Here is a 15,218-nt window from a genome sequence, read left to right as displayed (position 1 = left end):
TTTAATACTTTCGAATATTAATAAATCTTCAGAAGGAATAGGAATCATTCCTATTCTTCCTGAAGATGTATTAATATACGAAAGTACTTAAGGAAATTCCTGTTTCAATTCTTTCTCCGGCGGTCTGACACTGTCACATTTTTCGTCACGTGTTAATTTTCTTGATTTACACACACACACACACATATTATATATATATATATATATATATATATATATATATATATATATATATATATGTCGTACCTAGTAGCCAGAACGCACTTCTCACCCTACTATGCAAGGCCCGATTTGCCTAATAAGCCAAGTTTTCCTGAATTAATATATTTTCTCAAATTTTTTTCTTGTGAAATGATAAAGCTACCCATTTCATTATGTATGAGGTCAATTTTTTTTTATTGGAGTTAAAATTAACGTAGATATAAGACCGAACCTAACCAACCCTACCTAACCTAACCTAACCTATCTTTATAGGTTAGGTTAGGTTAGGTAGCTGAAAAAGTTAGGTTAGGTTAGGTTAGGTAGGTTAGGTAGTCGAAAAACAATTAATTCATGAAAACTTGGCTTATTAGGCAAATCGGGCCTTGGATAGTAGGCAGAGAAGTGCGTTCTGGCTACTAGGTACGACATATATATATATATATATATATATATATATATATATATATATATATATATATATATATATATATATATATATATATATATATATACACACACGTTTTAGGTGTATAATCAGGGTGTTTCCCAGGGCAGTCGGGCTCACCATAGTCCGTGCTACTTGCCCCGCTCCTGTGCCAGGTAAGTTACGGGCTCACCATAGCCCGTGCTACTTGCTCCGCTCCTGTGCCAGGTAAGTTACGGGCTCCCCATAGCCCGTGCTACTTGCTCCGCTCCTGTGCCAGGTAAGTTACGGGCTCACCATAGCCCGTGGTACTTGCCCCGCTCCTGTGCCAGGTAAGTTACGGGCTCACCATAGCCCGTGCTACTTGCCCCGCTCCTGTGCCAGGTAAGTTACGGGCTCACCATAGCCTGTGCTACTTGGAACTTGTTCCGAGTAGCTGAATCTATAACAGCAACACAACCAGGGCAGTTGAGACCTTGCACGGTGAGAACCCAACACATGTGACGAGCTGAGAGCCCCCATGGTGTGTATTATTGTAATTACCAAACAGGTGTGGTCCACAGAGCCATACCGGAAAGGTGTATAATGTCACAAGTGTCATTCCAGGGCAGGGTATGGCCCCGGTCACCTCCATACCCAAGGGCAGCCACATACTGCACCTCTTTAACGGTGTTTTGGTGCCTAACAAGCTAACTAAATGGCCTATTCGCTTCCCAATATATACCAGTATAATGTGATCACTAAGTGGGAGCCACACTACACTCTTACAACGCGCCATATAACACAATTTAGAGCAACAATCTGGAACAAATGAAAAATGAAAGTTCTTTCAAGACAGTCAGTGAAATTCACGTCGGATCTGTACTTACCTATTATTATGACGAAAGTAACTACAACACCAACGATTCCTTTGAGTTTCATCCTGATGAAGATTTATAAGCTAAAAGCATTATTTATGGTTATCATTAGAGATACACTCAAGAGAGAAGCTGCACACAACCACTCACAACGACAGTCCAGGACCAACTGAGTCTGGAGAGACTGGAGGGGCGACGGTCACGCTGCCTTGATGTCGCTCCATGATATTTACTCCCACATTCTTGTAAATGCATAATTGCACCGACTTTGTCACAAATATATTGCATATTTCTCAATAACGTGTCAAATTCATCAAGTAAACAGCATTGTGATCTAACGAAGGACAAAATTATTATGAAAATCTTAAGAGAGGGTTGCCAGATGCAAGTTGAAGAGAAATACCAAGACGGAGACAGTGTCAAGGCAGCGTGTCAGACATGCCCGCAGCCATTGTTCATGGTGGTCGGTAACACCGCAAATACCCAACTGTTTGTTTACACTCATCAGCTGACTTTGGAACCCTTCAATGACGTCTGGAATTGTATTTGGAAATAAGTTAATAGAATGCAAATTATAATTCATATGTATGTGTATAATTTTTATTAATAGGTGATTCGTCAACAGAGAATGACTATATTGTCTAATTGTCATATACGTGTATAGATTTAAAATTTGAGACATATATAATTACAGTACTTGTGATTGACTTTATTTCGTCATATTTTAATTTGTTAAGTGTTTAGTTAACAAGGATAAATAAGTTTAGATTTAATTAAGACCTGGGTAAATACCGGTATGGAACTAGGGCTGTTGATTTAGGTAAAGTAATAGATGTGAATCAATTATTTCAAGCATAGGTTAGGCCTGACATTATTTATAATATTATATATTATATATATTATATATATATATATATATATATATATATATATATATATATATATATGTAAATTAGATTTTTTATTAACAAGCTTAAGTATACACAGTAATGTGCTGCTACCCTATTCAATGTGGAGGATTACAAAGTGTAAATAAAAAAACGAGCTATAGGTTCATCTAATATTTCAATCTCACTGGATGGTTACTAGGGATCGTGGCTCTCACGTAAATTTATGTAAAAGAAACCCAGCAAATATATGGAACACTCTAATTAATATTTAAGTAAAGAATTATAATAATGCTAAAAATAATATTTTTATTAAAAAATATACAGAGCAACATACAGTGGTTGCTTATGTGTTGCTTAAAGGTGCATATTTATAGAAGCCACTACCACTAGTTCATAAAGCATTTTGAGCATATCTTAAGACTAATTATAATTATATTTAATTATAATTACAGTATTATAACATTAAATTATAATTATATCATTAATTTTTGTCCAGTTTAATGGAAATTTTATTTGCTTATCATACATGTAACATCTATCTGGTATTGGTTGGGAAACATAATAATTGGCTAAAAGTTCTGGTAGCAGATAATCTTCAGTGAAATGTTAACATATTTCTTGAACATCTGTGAAATGTTATTTCTAAATTCTTGATTTTTTTAAACTGTCACGCAGTGTGCAAATAATTATTTGCTATTACAGTAAATTATTTGATAATTATAATTGAATATATTTCAAGGAGCATCTGGCTCCTCTGTCACTTAAGCCTGAGTAAGGAAAGCTGTATTGAAAATAACTGAAATAAAGCAGGAAGAAAACATCTCTGAAATTGTGTTGAAAAATATTACAGGTAAAACAACCGAGTAGATAATCCCCTGGCAAACTTTGCCCATATTTCCTAAAGTTTAGACTAAATGATTTCTCATAAATAACCATGTAAATCTTTGAGATGTAATAACACTACACTACACTTTGTTCATTTGAGATGTAATGATGGTGCCTAACAAGCTTTAAATTGGGCAATTCTAAATTAAAGTAAAAAGTTACATTCACAAGTTTCAGGTTAACACACATGGTTGTAGCAATGACAATATTGCATAGTAAATACTGGCCGTGGCGTACAAATATCAACACAAACCAAAGAAGGCATATTCAGCGAATTTGGTAAAGTCTACTTAAACTGGTTTATAAAACTGGTGTTCTATAAACACATTTAGTACACATGTACGAGGGATAATTATAGCTATCAAGATTTAAATACTGTACTGTAGATCCATCCCGAATTAATAGATTCATGCTAATAAGTTTTAGTTAACACAGACACATGCATGAATGAGTGCACACACACACACATAAACACCATGGGTGATGACAATAACCACTGTTCAAAACAGCCAAAAGGGGTTAAATAAATACTAGATTTTCAAATGTTTATATATTTGCAGTACTTAGCATTCAGTACGTAAAAAAATGGCATATTATACTGTACAAGGTTTGGTTTATTCTTGTATACAAAATATAAAGAGCAATCATACTAAAAAAAAATCTCACAGATAATATACTGTAATACTGTACAAATAAAAGAAAAGCCAATGAGCATGTAATGGGTAAATCACAAGCAGCTCATGATGCGAAAATAAGTCAAAGGAAAATAAAATACGGAACAATGGAACTTAGAACAAATTTGAAATTATTCTAACTGCAATGATCCTATACATAACAAAAACTATGGGAATCTGATCAAAGATTATTTCTATTACAGTTAAAATCATTAACTTTTGTAACAGAAGAGTAAAGTACTGAACTAGCCAAATCTTATTCACAACTTTAGCACGAGCAACCTTGTATTTGTAATAACGTTTCAGTACAATATAGCAATCCTTCGGGGATATAGTATCTATATATACACATACATATTCTTTTTTGAAGCTTTAATTATGTACAATAACAAAATGTTGTCTAGTGACATACACTCCCAAACACCTTGAGACACTACAACCAGGTGTTTTTACCATACCGAAGACACTGACCTGCACCTGAATATCAAATCAATCCCATAGAGCAATTCAATTTATGTGATAAACATTCAGACTAGTTCTAATAAGAATTATTGGAAATTAATGAAAAATAAACTAATTAAATATCCTTTTTAATTGTACAGTACAGTACTTCCATGAGCTATTATAAATACATTATTTAAATGTCATTACTTGTCAAATATCAATCAGTTTAGCTGTAAATTATCACCTAACATAGTTGCTACCAAAGCAACTGCTGAGAAGATTTTATGATATCATCAAGTTTCAGTGGAGACTGATGTTGAGATACGTAGCCCGTGCATGTCCTTTATTTCAGCTTTCAAGGTCTGCAAATGTACAGTAACATCATTAGTTGCAGGAAAGTTTAAATATCATTTAACTAGGCTCTAATGTTAAATCATTTATATTTCCACAACAGATGAAATTAATATGAGAGAGACTAGAGCTAGTTTTTAGTGCTTGGTATTTATACTGTACCCAGAAAATGTCATTTCATTACATTCAACGCTGGTTTTCTGTGGCGAGCTCCTACAGCTTCCTGGAGCTACATCACCAAAGAGAAGGAATTAGGGACTTACCCGGGAGGCGGACACCACTCGGTCCTCAACTCAAAGTCGAGACAACTGGCTCCAACCTCCACACATGGACGACTAGGATCAGGAACAAAGAATAGATAATGCACGGCCAGGATTCTGATCGACCTCCAAAATCCCCGCACCTGAATGTCAGCCCAGATCATATTGCCGAAGACAGAAGTCAAAGCAGCAAACTTACCAATGTCGTGGGCGCGAGGATAGACCGCAGGCTGGCTAAACTTAATGACCCTGCAGATGACCTGAGCCCTGGAACAGGGAACGAGGGAAATCCAATCAACCCAAATTGCATCCCCGGCCACAGAAGCCGAGGCGCGCAAGTAACGGCGAAGAGCCGCAACCAGACACAACACATGATGCACCCCCAGCATGACTAACCAAGCATCAATGACCCAAGGACCCTCTCTGGAAAACGGCTGTCTCGTTCTTCGCCAGAAAAGAAGGAGAAGGCTGCAACCGAACAAACCCACCACCAGGACAGAAAGAGCAGAAACCCTTGTGCCGGAGGAGAGCAAGAAGCTCACCAACCCGACCCCCAGAGGCCAATGCCAACAGAAAGAGAGCCTTAGGAAAAAATCTTGAACCAAAGGGGCTATCACGAATCAAAGAGAAGACAGAAAAGAGAGCGCCCTGACCAAGGACAAGGATGGCTCTGGCAGCGTATGAGCAAGCTGGAGGTGAAACAAAGCACAATAACTTACAAAACTGGGCCGAAGTGACATCCACCCCAAATGCAAGCAGGGGTGGCTCCGCCAGCTCCACATAATACTAGGCGACAGTATTTGGGATCAAATGACGGTTCTAAAAAAAAGCCAAGAAAGAAAGGACAAGACAACCAGATCAGAAACAGAAGACAACCTACAAAGAGAGAGAAAATGGCAGAAAGAACGCCAGGAAACTTCATACATACTGTCGCTGTGGGAACCGACCTGTGAGATTTATATTTATTCAATTTATATGAATTTATATAGAATTTATATTACGTTAATTTATATATTTCGATAGCAATTTAAATGATGTTTAGTGGATTGAATTTCTGCAATAATCTCACAAATCGATCCTTACACATTAGGGGGGGTTTATATTAAATTTATATATATATGCAGCCAATCAAACTACAGTATTAAACTACATATATTAGTAAATAAATTTTGGAGGTGCTTTTTCTTATTGTATGGTAGGCCTAGTCCACCAGGTATAACTAGGATGTAGACATAAAATAATCCTCTGTGTGAGTCTAGCATCCACCACCCAAGTAACTGATGGTCCAAGATTAATCTTACTTCCTCTTCTTGTTCCTGTCAAAGGCACTAGCTGTAAAGCCGGAATCCTAATATCTGACAGCTATATCAGATGAAACATTTATATATTATTAGATAAGGACCAAGGCTTAATTACCTGGTTTGAGTCGTTCATTCATGTCCTAACCGGAATTAATCACATCTAGCTAACATTACTTGCCAATAATGACTTGGATAAGATTCCGGAAAGACACTTCCCTTGCGGTTGTTGACAGCGTGTTGTTGATGATAGAAGCACAAATTTGATCTCCATAACACTTCGTTCAAGAGAATTATAGGAGCGGAATTTGCTTCAACGACTCGGTCTTTTTCAACAATGGATGACCTACCACCACTGATGCCTGGCTCTCTTTTTCCAGATGTCAATATGTGGTAGAAGGGTCACATTTACTCTATTTTGGTACTGATAATTAAGTTAATTCAAGTGAGATGTTTTTATGATATTAAAAATCCAAAGACTAATGTATTTAAGAATAATTCCCAACAGAATAGCTGGTGAATTTATAGCACTATGTGGCAATGATATCCCATTTTCTATTGATGGAAAATTCCACTACAGGCTACATTTTCTATGGGTTAACTTGTGTATATAACAGCAGCAATATTATCTGCCTATTGTATTTAATATTAGTAAATGGTGTCGGGTTTTCCGACAGTCACTGAGATGAAGCTCGCAGGTGGGATACCATCAACGAAGCCACCTGATCACAATACAAATGGTAATAGGCCCGCGTCAAAAAGACCAAACACGAAGAGCAGAAGAGAAGACCGAACCAGCCAGGTACCTGACCAGACCGATCTGTTAAAGGAGGCGGAGCCGCAGAGAACATCACGGGTTCGGACACTTAGAAAGCAGCATCTGAAACCAAGGCTGGGTCGACCACCAAGGGGCCAACAGGACTACTCTTTCCTGGTAAGTCTCCAAATGAGCCAGGATCCAAAGCAACAGCTGGACCGAGGGTAAGAGGTACAAGTAACCCCACCTTGACCAGTCCTGCAGAAAGGCGTCTACCTCGACGAACTCAGTCGAGGAATGGCACCATATACATATCAGAAGACACCGAGATCAAACCGACGCGAAGAGGTCCACCTTCGGGCACCCGTATGTCTGGCAGAGTCAACAGGAGGAGTTAGCATCGACCGTCCATTCCTTGGACAGGGGAAAATGAACCGGGACAGGTCGTCTGCCAAGACGATGGACACCCCTGGGACATGAACTCCAAAGAATCCAACAGACAAGTCACTCGAAGCGACCAGCCCCAAAGAGGCAAGGACCGAAGAGAACCCCTGCAGTTCAGGCAATGAACCACTGGAGAACAGTCCGAATTGAGCTGGATCCTCGACCCCGGGACCCAAATCCTCCAAAGCGTCAGCCAAACCGCTGCAAACTCTTGCACCGTGCTGTAAGCTCGACAGAAGGACGGACCCTACTGTCCCTGACCAGCCTGGTGAGCACTGGTCACAAAACCCCAGCTGAAAGATGATGCATTTGTGAACACATTGAACAAGGGTTCAGGCTGGTGCCAAGGCACTGAGCCCCAAAAAACCCAAAGAGGAATTCGGTGACGCAGCAATCAACACAAGGCTCCCCGAGGCCGAACCCAGCGATCGCAAGAGAAGTGGAAGGGGGGGGACCCCGAAGGAACCAGAACAGACGCCAAAGCCAATTATAGACCTGTAAAACTGACAAGTGTAATAGTCAAAATATTGGAAAAATAATAAAAACTAAATGGGTAGAACACCTGCAGAGAAATGATATAATATCAGAGTATGGTTTTCGATCTGGAAGATCCTGTGTATCGAATTTACTCAGTTTCTATGATCGAGCCACAGAGATTTTACAGGAAAGAGATGGTTGAGTTGACTGCATCTATCTGGACCTAAAAAAGGCTTTCATCACAGTTCCACATCAGAGGTTGTTCTGGAAACTAAAAAATATAGGAGGGGTGGCAGTGTGAGCTTCTAACATGGATGAAAAATTTTCTGACTGATAGAAAAATGAGGGTAGTTATCAGAGGCATGTATCGGACTGGAGAAATGTCACAAGTGGAGTACCACAGGGTTCAGTTCTTGCACCGGTGATGTTCATTATCTACATAAATGATCTACCAGATGGAATACAGAATTATATGAAAATGTTTGGTGATGATGCTAAGATAATAGGAAGGATAAGAAACTTAGATGATTGTCATGCCCTTCAAGAAGACCTGGACAAAATAAGTATATGGAACACCACTTGGCAAATGGAATTTAATGTGAATAAATGCCATGTTATGGAGTGTGGAATAGGAGAACATAGACCCCACACAACCTACATATTATGTGAGAAATCTTTAAAGAATTCTGATAAAGAAAGAGATCTAGGAATGGATCTAGATAGAAATCTATCACCTGAGGACTACTTAAAGAATGATATGCGAGGAGCCTATGCTACTCTTTCTAACTTCAGAATTGCTTTTAAATACATGGATGGCGAAATACTAGAGAAATTATTCACGACTTTTGTTAAGCCAAAACTAGAATATGCAGCGGTTGTGTGGTGCCCATATCTTAAGAAGCACATCAATAAACTGGAGAAGGTGCAAAGACATGCTACTAAGTGGCTCCCAGATCTGAAGGGCAAGAGCTACGAGGAGAAGTTAGAGGCATTAAATATGCCAAAACTAGAAGACAGAAGAAAAAGAGGTGATATGATCACTACGTACAAAATAGTAACAGGAATTGATAAAATTGATAGGGAAGATTTCCTGAGATCTGGAACTTCAAGAACAAGAGGTCATAGACTGCCGAAGAAATGTAAGAAAATTCACTATCACAAATAGAGTGGTAGACGGTTGGAACAAGTTAAGTGAGGTGGTGGTGGAGGCCAAAACCGTCAGTAGTTTCAAAGTGTTATATGACAAAGAGTGCTGGGTAGACGGGGACACCATGAGCGTAGCTCTCATCCCGTAACTACACTTAGGTAATTATACACACACACACACACAGAGTATATATATAATGTATGTATGTATTGTATACTGTACCTAATAGTTTTGTTGAAATTATACATTTTTCTAATTTTTTACTTATGGAATGAGAGAGCTTTCCATTGTATTATATATGATTTTACTTTTGCTTAATTTGAGTTAAAACTAAGATACAAATTTTATCAAACCCAACCTAACCTACCTTATCCTAACCTAACAAAACTAAATCAGTAATTCATGTTCTTAAGTAATATAATAATATTAATTAAAATAAACCAATTTGAAAAATATTTGAAAATAACAAAAATCGTTCTGCCTGTTAGGCAAATTGGCTGGCTATTAGGTATAACATATATACTGTATATTTTCTGTTCTTTGGAAGAAAATAATCGAAAGAAATTTCTCAATAATAATTGAGAAAATCCGTAGGCTCATACAGATTTTCTCATTGATGCAGTCACATTGGTGCGATTACTCTCTGTGTGTTGAAAGAGGAGCGTGAGAGGTAGAACATTCTTAGATGACAGCCAGAGTGCATGAGAGACTTGTGTGAAAATCCTGTTCCAGCTTCAGTAGAAGCCTCAGGAAATCCTTGTGTGTTCAGTAGAACTCCAGGTTGCAATCCTTATGCCATGGTCTAGTCGCTAGGGCGTGTGCATGAGAATACCCAATACACAGGTTTGAGCCCTCATCACGGCTTCTACAGATTTTCTCATTAATGCCTAATGAGAAATTAATTCTAATGCCTAAATTAATTCATAATAAGTAATCACACTAATGTGTGATTACTCTGTGTATTTATTTAAATGTTAATTACTGGCATCAGATCTCAAATGAACATAGCCTCAAGTGTTTAAAGCCTACTTCGGTCACTTGTGCATGTGATTAATGTGGTGTCCAGGACATAATGAAAATATTTTCAAAACCTACCTCAGTTATCAGTTTATGCTGTTTGACCCTAGAGAGTCCTTTAAAATCAGGTGCTTCTACCCATACTTCATACATAGATCCACAGCCACCTGTGATTAAGTGAAAGAGAATTAAATATAATTACAGTATCAAAATAGAAATTTGCAGTCATATCCTAACCTATTAATATTAATAATTTAATATTAACCAATATTAAATTTGTAAAAAGTAAATCTGTTCACCCATCTCCAAAGAACATTATGCAACATCTGCCATTTTTATGCATTACACTATAATGGGGTGACATGATTGAAGTACAGTGGTACCTTCGTTTATGAATTTAATCATTTCCCAGAAACAGTTCGTCAACTCAAAATTTTAAAACCAAAACAAATTTTCCCAAAGAAATAATGTAAATTGAATTAATCTGTTCCACATACAAAAATATTAACTTAAAAATACACTTTATACAGAATACTACTCATATTTTGTACTACTCTATATCTTACCTTTATTGAGGACTCTTGTTGGGGTATGGAAGACGGTGAGGATGAGGGGAGGAGGAGAGGTGTTAGTGTTTAAAAGGGAAGTTCCCTTCCATTATATCAGGCAGGTATGACATTTCTAGGGTACTCTCTCTCATGTGTTTTGCAGGCAAAACACATGTCCCCTAGGACCTGGTTGTGGCTCACCGCCTGCTTGTCTTACAAACAGATCTGTCTGCTTGTATCTGTCTCTAGCTACAGATACAAATCTGTCAAATCTGTCTATAGACATTTGTTTTTCCCCTACATTTTAATTAACACTTATCTGTAGTGAGACATTACATCTCTTGTTTCTCCTCTATTATCATCCTCACAACAATTTTGTTAGGTTAACATTACCACTGACTTTCTTGGGACCCATGGCATGATATATAATAAGAACTTTTATGTTCAGAAACCAAAAAAGCAGAAAACAATGAAATTCTTCATAAAGAATTGATGCAAAATCGTCACTAGGTGGGATACACTGGTAAAGCGATGAGTTACAATAACGTGGCTGAAGAATGTTGACCAGACCACACACTAGAAGGTGAAGGGACGACGACGTTTCAGTCCATCCTGGACCATTCTCAAGTCGATTGTGAGACCATTCTCACAATTGACTTGAGAATGGTCCAGGACGGACCGAAACTTCGTCGTCCCTTTACCTTCTAGTGTGTGGTCTGGTCTACACTAGTAAACTGAGGCGCGGCTTGCCAGCACTCAGCAGATCCACGTACTCGTCGGCCCAACGTGCATCAACAAACTCGAAAAGTGAGGCAAACCTCGAATACAGTACCAAGTAAAATTTTATGAAGAAACTGAGCTCAAAAACAGAACAATTTGTAAAGAGGGGCATTCGTCAAAAGAGGTTCCACTGTAAATAAATGGATAAAAGGGTATAACAAAAAGACTATAAACAAGGTGATAAATATGGCATCACAAAAAAGGGACTCGAAACCATGGATATAAATTGGAAAAGCTTAGATTCAGGAAAGATCTCTGTAGATACTAGGTAAGCAACAGGCTTGTTGATTTATGGAACAAATTAATGTATAACATAACAGATGTGGGATCACTGGATTGTTTCAAGCATAGGTAGACATGTATATAAATGAGTTTGGGGGGAATATAAATAAAAGCTGCCTCATATGGGCCAATAGGTAATCTGGAGTTTCTTTTAACCCTTAAACTGAGCAAAATGTCAAAGGATGTGTGACATTGAGCTCAGTTTTTCAAATTTTCTGAAACCCTTTCAAATGTTTTGTGCATAATCTACTAGGCAAATGCTCCAACTTTGTCTAAATGACACCAGTGTAACTTGAAAAACAAGAAAATAAAAAATAATTATAAAATTGAACATTGAAAACTTCAGATTTTGAAATCGGCTGCAAAAATATATAAAACCATCAACTGTTCATTTGGTGTTATTATGCTCTCAGAATAGCATATGATCTTCATTTTCATATACTGTATTTAGAATATAGATTTTCAGTATACTGTAGTTTACTGTAAAAAAAATTGGTCAATATATCATTTGAAATTTGCTCAAATTTAGACAACAAAAATGCATAACTCCAAACGTTTAGTTTATGAAAAATCAATTCAATAGGGATTGTAGAACAGACAGCTGTGAGCACTATATGTAAAAATGGTGAGAATCGGTCAGAAACTAGATTTTTGCATACTGAAGTTGAAATTCTAGTTAATAGATATAATTGAAGTTGAAATTATTGACAATGAATAAGGCAGTTCTAATTCATGAATTTACTTGTATGTTGTAATAAACATTGTTTGGCATTTGTACTCAAATATGTGAAAGTCGTAGGTCAATGTGTGTTGAAATGAAGTCAAGAAAATATAACCCCCCAAAAAAACAAAATATAGGGATAATTATAATAATTATAATGATTTAGGGGATATGTTTAGGGTATACTTTATATATGTAAAAAAAAGCCCTAATTTGGTCCCTAATCATCAAAAAACTTTAGGAAACAAAGAAAATAGAGTTTGAAATCTGTGAAAAAATCAGCCAAAACAAATTCAAAGTCCCAAGTTCCGAGAGTTGTGACTGATTTATTTGATGACCAATTTAATTCTGTCTTCACATAGTTGGGTAGGAGTATGCATTCTCCAGAATGTATACGTTACAACAAATTCAAATAATAAACAAAGGAGGAAAAAATCTAAAATGTAAAAAAAAAATCCCCTAAAAAAATATTTTTTGGACATTGTTGAAAGTAACTGATAATAACATTGGGCAATGTATTTATATGATATATAACAAAATAGAGCATAATAACATACTTATTATTATTTGTGATATTATGCATTACTCACCAATGCTATAAAGGCATCAGCTGTACATTCACTTTGTGGACACTTCTTACTACTATTCTTCTTTGTTGTACGTAGGACAGGTGCTTGCATCTCTTTATTGTTGCATTATCCATCAGTTGCAGTAAAAAGGAGCATTTTTTCCTTATGAACAAAACGTTCTCTTTTTGTTTAAATATTCGTCTAAAATCAATTTCTGAAAATATTTTGATGAAAGTTTCATGATGCTGAAGCCAATAAGTTGGAGATTTATTTAACATTTTTAAGTAATTTTGACATAATTCGAATATTTTTTTTAATTATACCCCCTTATGCTGAGCAGTTTAAGGGTTAATCTTACGTTCTTACGTTTAATGTCTGCTTTTACTGATCCTAATTCTCATAGATGACATACTGTAATTTATACCTATTACCATATGCCAATAGGAGCTCTTGCCTTTTACTCTGAAATTTTAATACAAAATATATATTCCATGCTCTATGGTTATGAGATATATTCCATACATACACAAACTTGGAAGCATACATTAGAAAAATAAAATTTGCCTTTAATACTGAATGCATTTTTAAAGACCTACCAGAGATATCCTGAACCTCAACAGCTGATGCTTGAGGAAAACGCTGTCGTAGCAGGGTAATCAATCTACTCTCCCCAAAATTGGATGCTGAATCACTCAGCCACCGTGCAGCTCTCTGTAAAAAAACACAAATTGATTGCAGATTGATGGTCCTATGGAACAACTCTGACTTAATCAAACCAAATATAACTATGTATGTACAGTTAATACATAAACAGAATTTAATGCTTTCAATGGTGGTTTGGTTATTAACCAATCAACATTTTAGAGTTGATCTAGCTATTATGTTAATATTAACAAAATATGTTTAATACTGTTAATATAGAATGTATTAACAGTTTTAACAGTAACAGTAGACAACAGTAACAGTAGACAAGTAATAATTAACAGTAGAGTTGAATCTTTACTGATCATGGGAAAACAAGTTCTTCCAGAACAATATTGACAATGGAGTACAAACCATAATATTTAAGTGAGCTGGTATAATACTTTCCCTCTCAAAACATTATTTATAACAATATCTAACTCGATGTATTCCTTTGGACCCAGCTGGCTTATTTGAAATTACATTAGCCGCATTAGCCTAGATTTAGGTATATGTTACCTAAATAGTCGATTGCCTATTTGAATAACAAATAACAATGCTTTTCCAGATTGGCCAAATGAAGAAAGTTGTAATTTAAATAAATTTTCAGCCAAAGGTATAATTTAATTTCTTTTCATACAGAAGACCAGACATTATGACAATATTGGTCTACAAAATAAACATACCACTTTGTCCTTTTCTGAAGCAGTTTGTAATTTTATGAAAAAGCCTTATTATGTATTATAATCAACAACAATTATCTGTAACTGACAGTGTATTAACACTGTATTACAAAAACTGGTAAAGCTTGTGAAAGTTGGCCATAAAGCTATCCAACCACTTGAGGTGGATGGTAAAGCGACGGTCTCCTTTCATGCAGGTCGGGGACTGAACCCCGATCGTCCAAGTCCTTCCTTCCATCACCATTCCTTCCATCCGTTCCATCCCACATCTTTATCCTGATCCCTTCCCAGTGCTATAGTCGTAATGGCTTGGCGCTTTCCCTAGATAACTGCCTGTCTGTCTATAAAACATACCTGGAGGTTGAGGGAGAAGCGGCTACCGTGTCGGAGGCTCGCCATGTCCCCAGTACTGCTCACCCTTCCTTCCTCGCCCGGCTGCTGCTCCACGTCTTGCTGCTACACTACGCCCCTCATATCTTACTTTCAAACACTTTTTACAGTCTTAATCTATTTTTTTACGTAATTCATGTGGATTCGTAAAAAAATGTGATGTAAAAGTCTATATTTTGTTCACAAAGACGCCGTCCTTTGCCTTCGTAGGAAGGAAGGGGCAATGTTTACATCATACACAAAAAGGGAGCCTTAATATAATGAGAATCGTGAAATCAATTCAAATGCAGCCCACATCCCCCGGTGAGGATGGCATCACTTATGACATATTGCGTCTGCTCCCTTTAGTACCAGGGAATCTCCCGCTTGAGCTGTATAATATGAGCTATGTTACTGGGAACTTCCTATCTCCTGGGTATGGGGTGCATAATAAATGAA

General features: G+C 36.9%; 2 protein-coding genes across 3 annotated transcripts in view; both read right to left on the bottom strand.

Moving 5' to 3' along the window:
- Window positions 1–1,667, bottom strand: part of LOC138369266 (protein Skeletor, isoforms B/C-like) — a 101,885-nt gene extending 100,218 nt beyond the window's left edge. Inside the window, exon 1 of the mRNA XM_069332203.1 lies at window positions 1,495–1,667. Within this exon, the coding sequence (XP_069188304.1) occupies window positions 1,495–1,546 (52 nt within the window). The 5' untranslated portion in view covers window positions 1,547–1,667. The remainder of the gene's footprint in view (window positions 1–1,494) is intronic.
- A 2,125-nt stretch (window positions 1,668–3,792) lies between these two features.
- Window positions 3,793–15,009, bottom strand: LOC138369277 (bolA-like protein 3). 2 transcript variants are annotated; one of them, XR_011229793.1, is made up of 5 exons: window positions 14,745–14,930; window positions 13,623–13,737; window positions 13,048–13,240; window positions 10,205–10,293; window positions 4,509–4,737 (listed from the first exon to the last, which is right to left on the bottom strand). XR_011229793.1 is itself a non-coding variant. In XM_069332307.1 (4 exons), exons 1-4 carry the CDS (start codon window positions 14,787–14,789, stop codon window positions 4,669–4,671), a joined length of 318 nt encoding a protein of 105 aa, XP_069188408.1. In that variant the 5' UTR covers window positions 14,790–15,009; the 3' UTR covers window positions 3,793–4,668. The 2 variants fall into 2 exon arrangements, 1 of the variants encoding a protein (XP_069188408.1); XM_069332307.1 differs by lacking the exon at window positions 13,048–13,240 and having other exon boundaries at window positions 3,793–4,737; window positions 14,745–15,009.
- Between the last annotated feature and the right edge of the window lie 209 nt (window positions 15,010–15,218).

The sequence above is a fragment of the Procambarus clarkii genome, chromosome 27 (assembly GCF_040958095.1).
Source record: "Procambarus clarkii isolate CNS0578487 chromosome 27, FALCON_Pclarkii_2.0, whole genome shotgun sequence".
In the NCBI taxonomy this organism is placed as follows: Eukaryota; Metazoa; Arthropoda; class Malacostraca; order Decapoda; family Cambaridae; genus Procambarus; species Procambarus clarkii.
Note: the sequence above shows the minus strand (reverse complement) of the source record. Positions and strands in the feature narration are given on the sequence as shown.

Coding starts and splice junctions, on each gene's coding strand:
- LOC138369277 (XM_069332307.1), bottom strand. CDS start 14,789: ATGGCGAGCCTCCGACACGGTAGCCGCTTCTCCCTCAACCTCCAG. Junction 13,738..14,744: donor GCTTCTCCCTCAACCTCCAG/GTATGTTTTATA, acceptor GTTTTTTTACAG/AGAGCTGCACGGTGGCTGAG. Junction 10,294..13,622: donor TGAGGTTCAGGATATCTCTG/GTAGGTCTTTAA, acceptor ACTTAATCACAG/GTGGCTGTGGATCTATGTAT.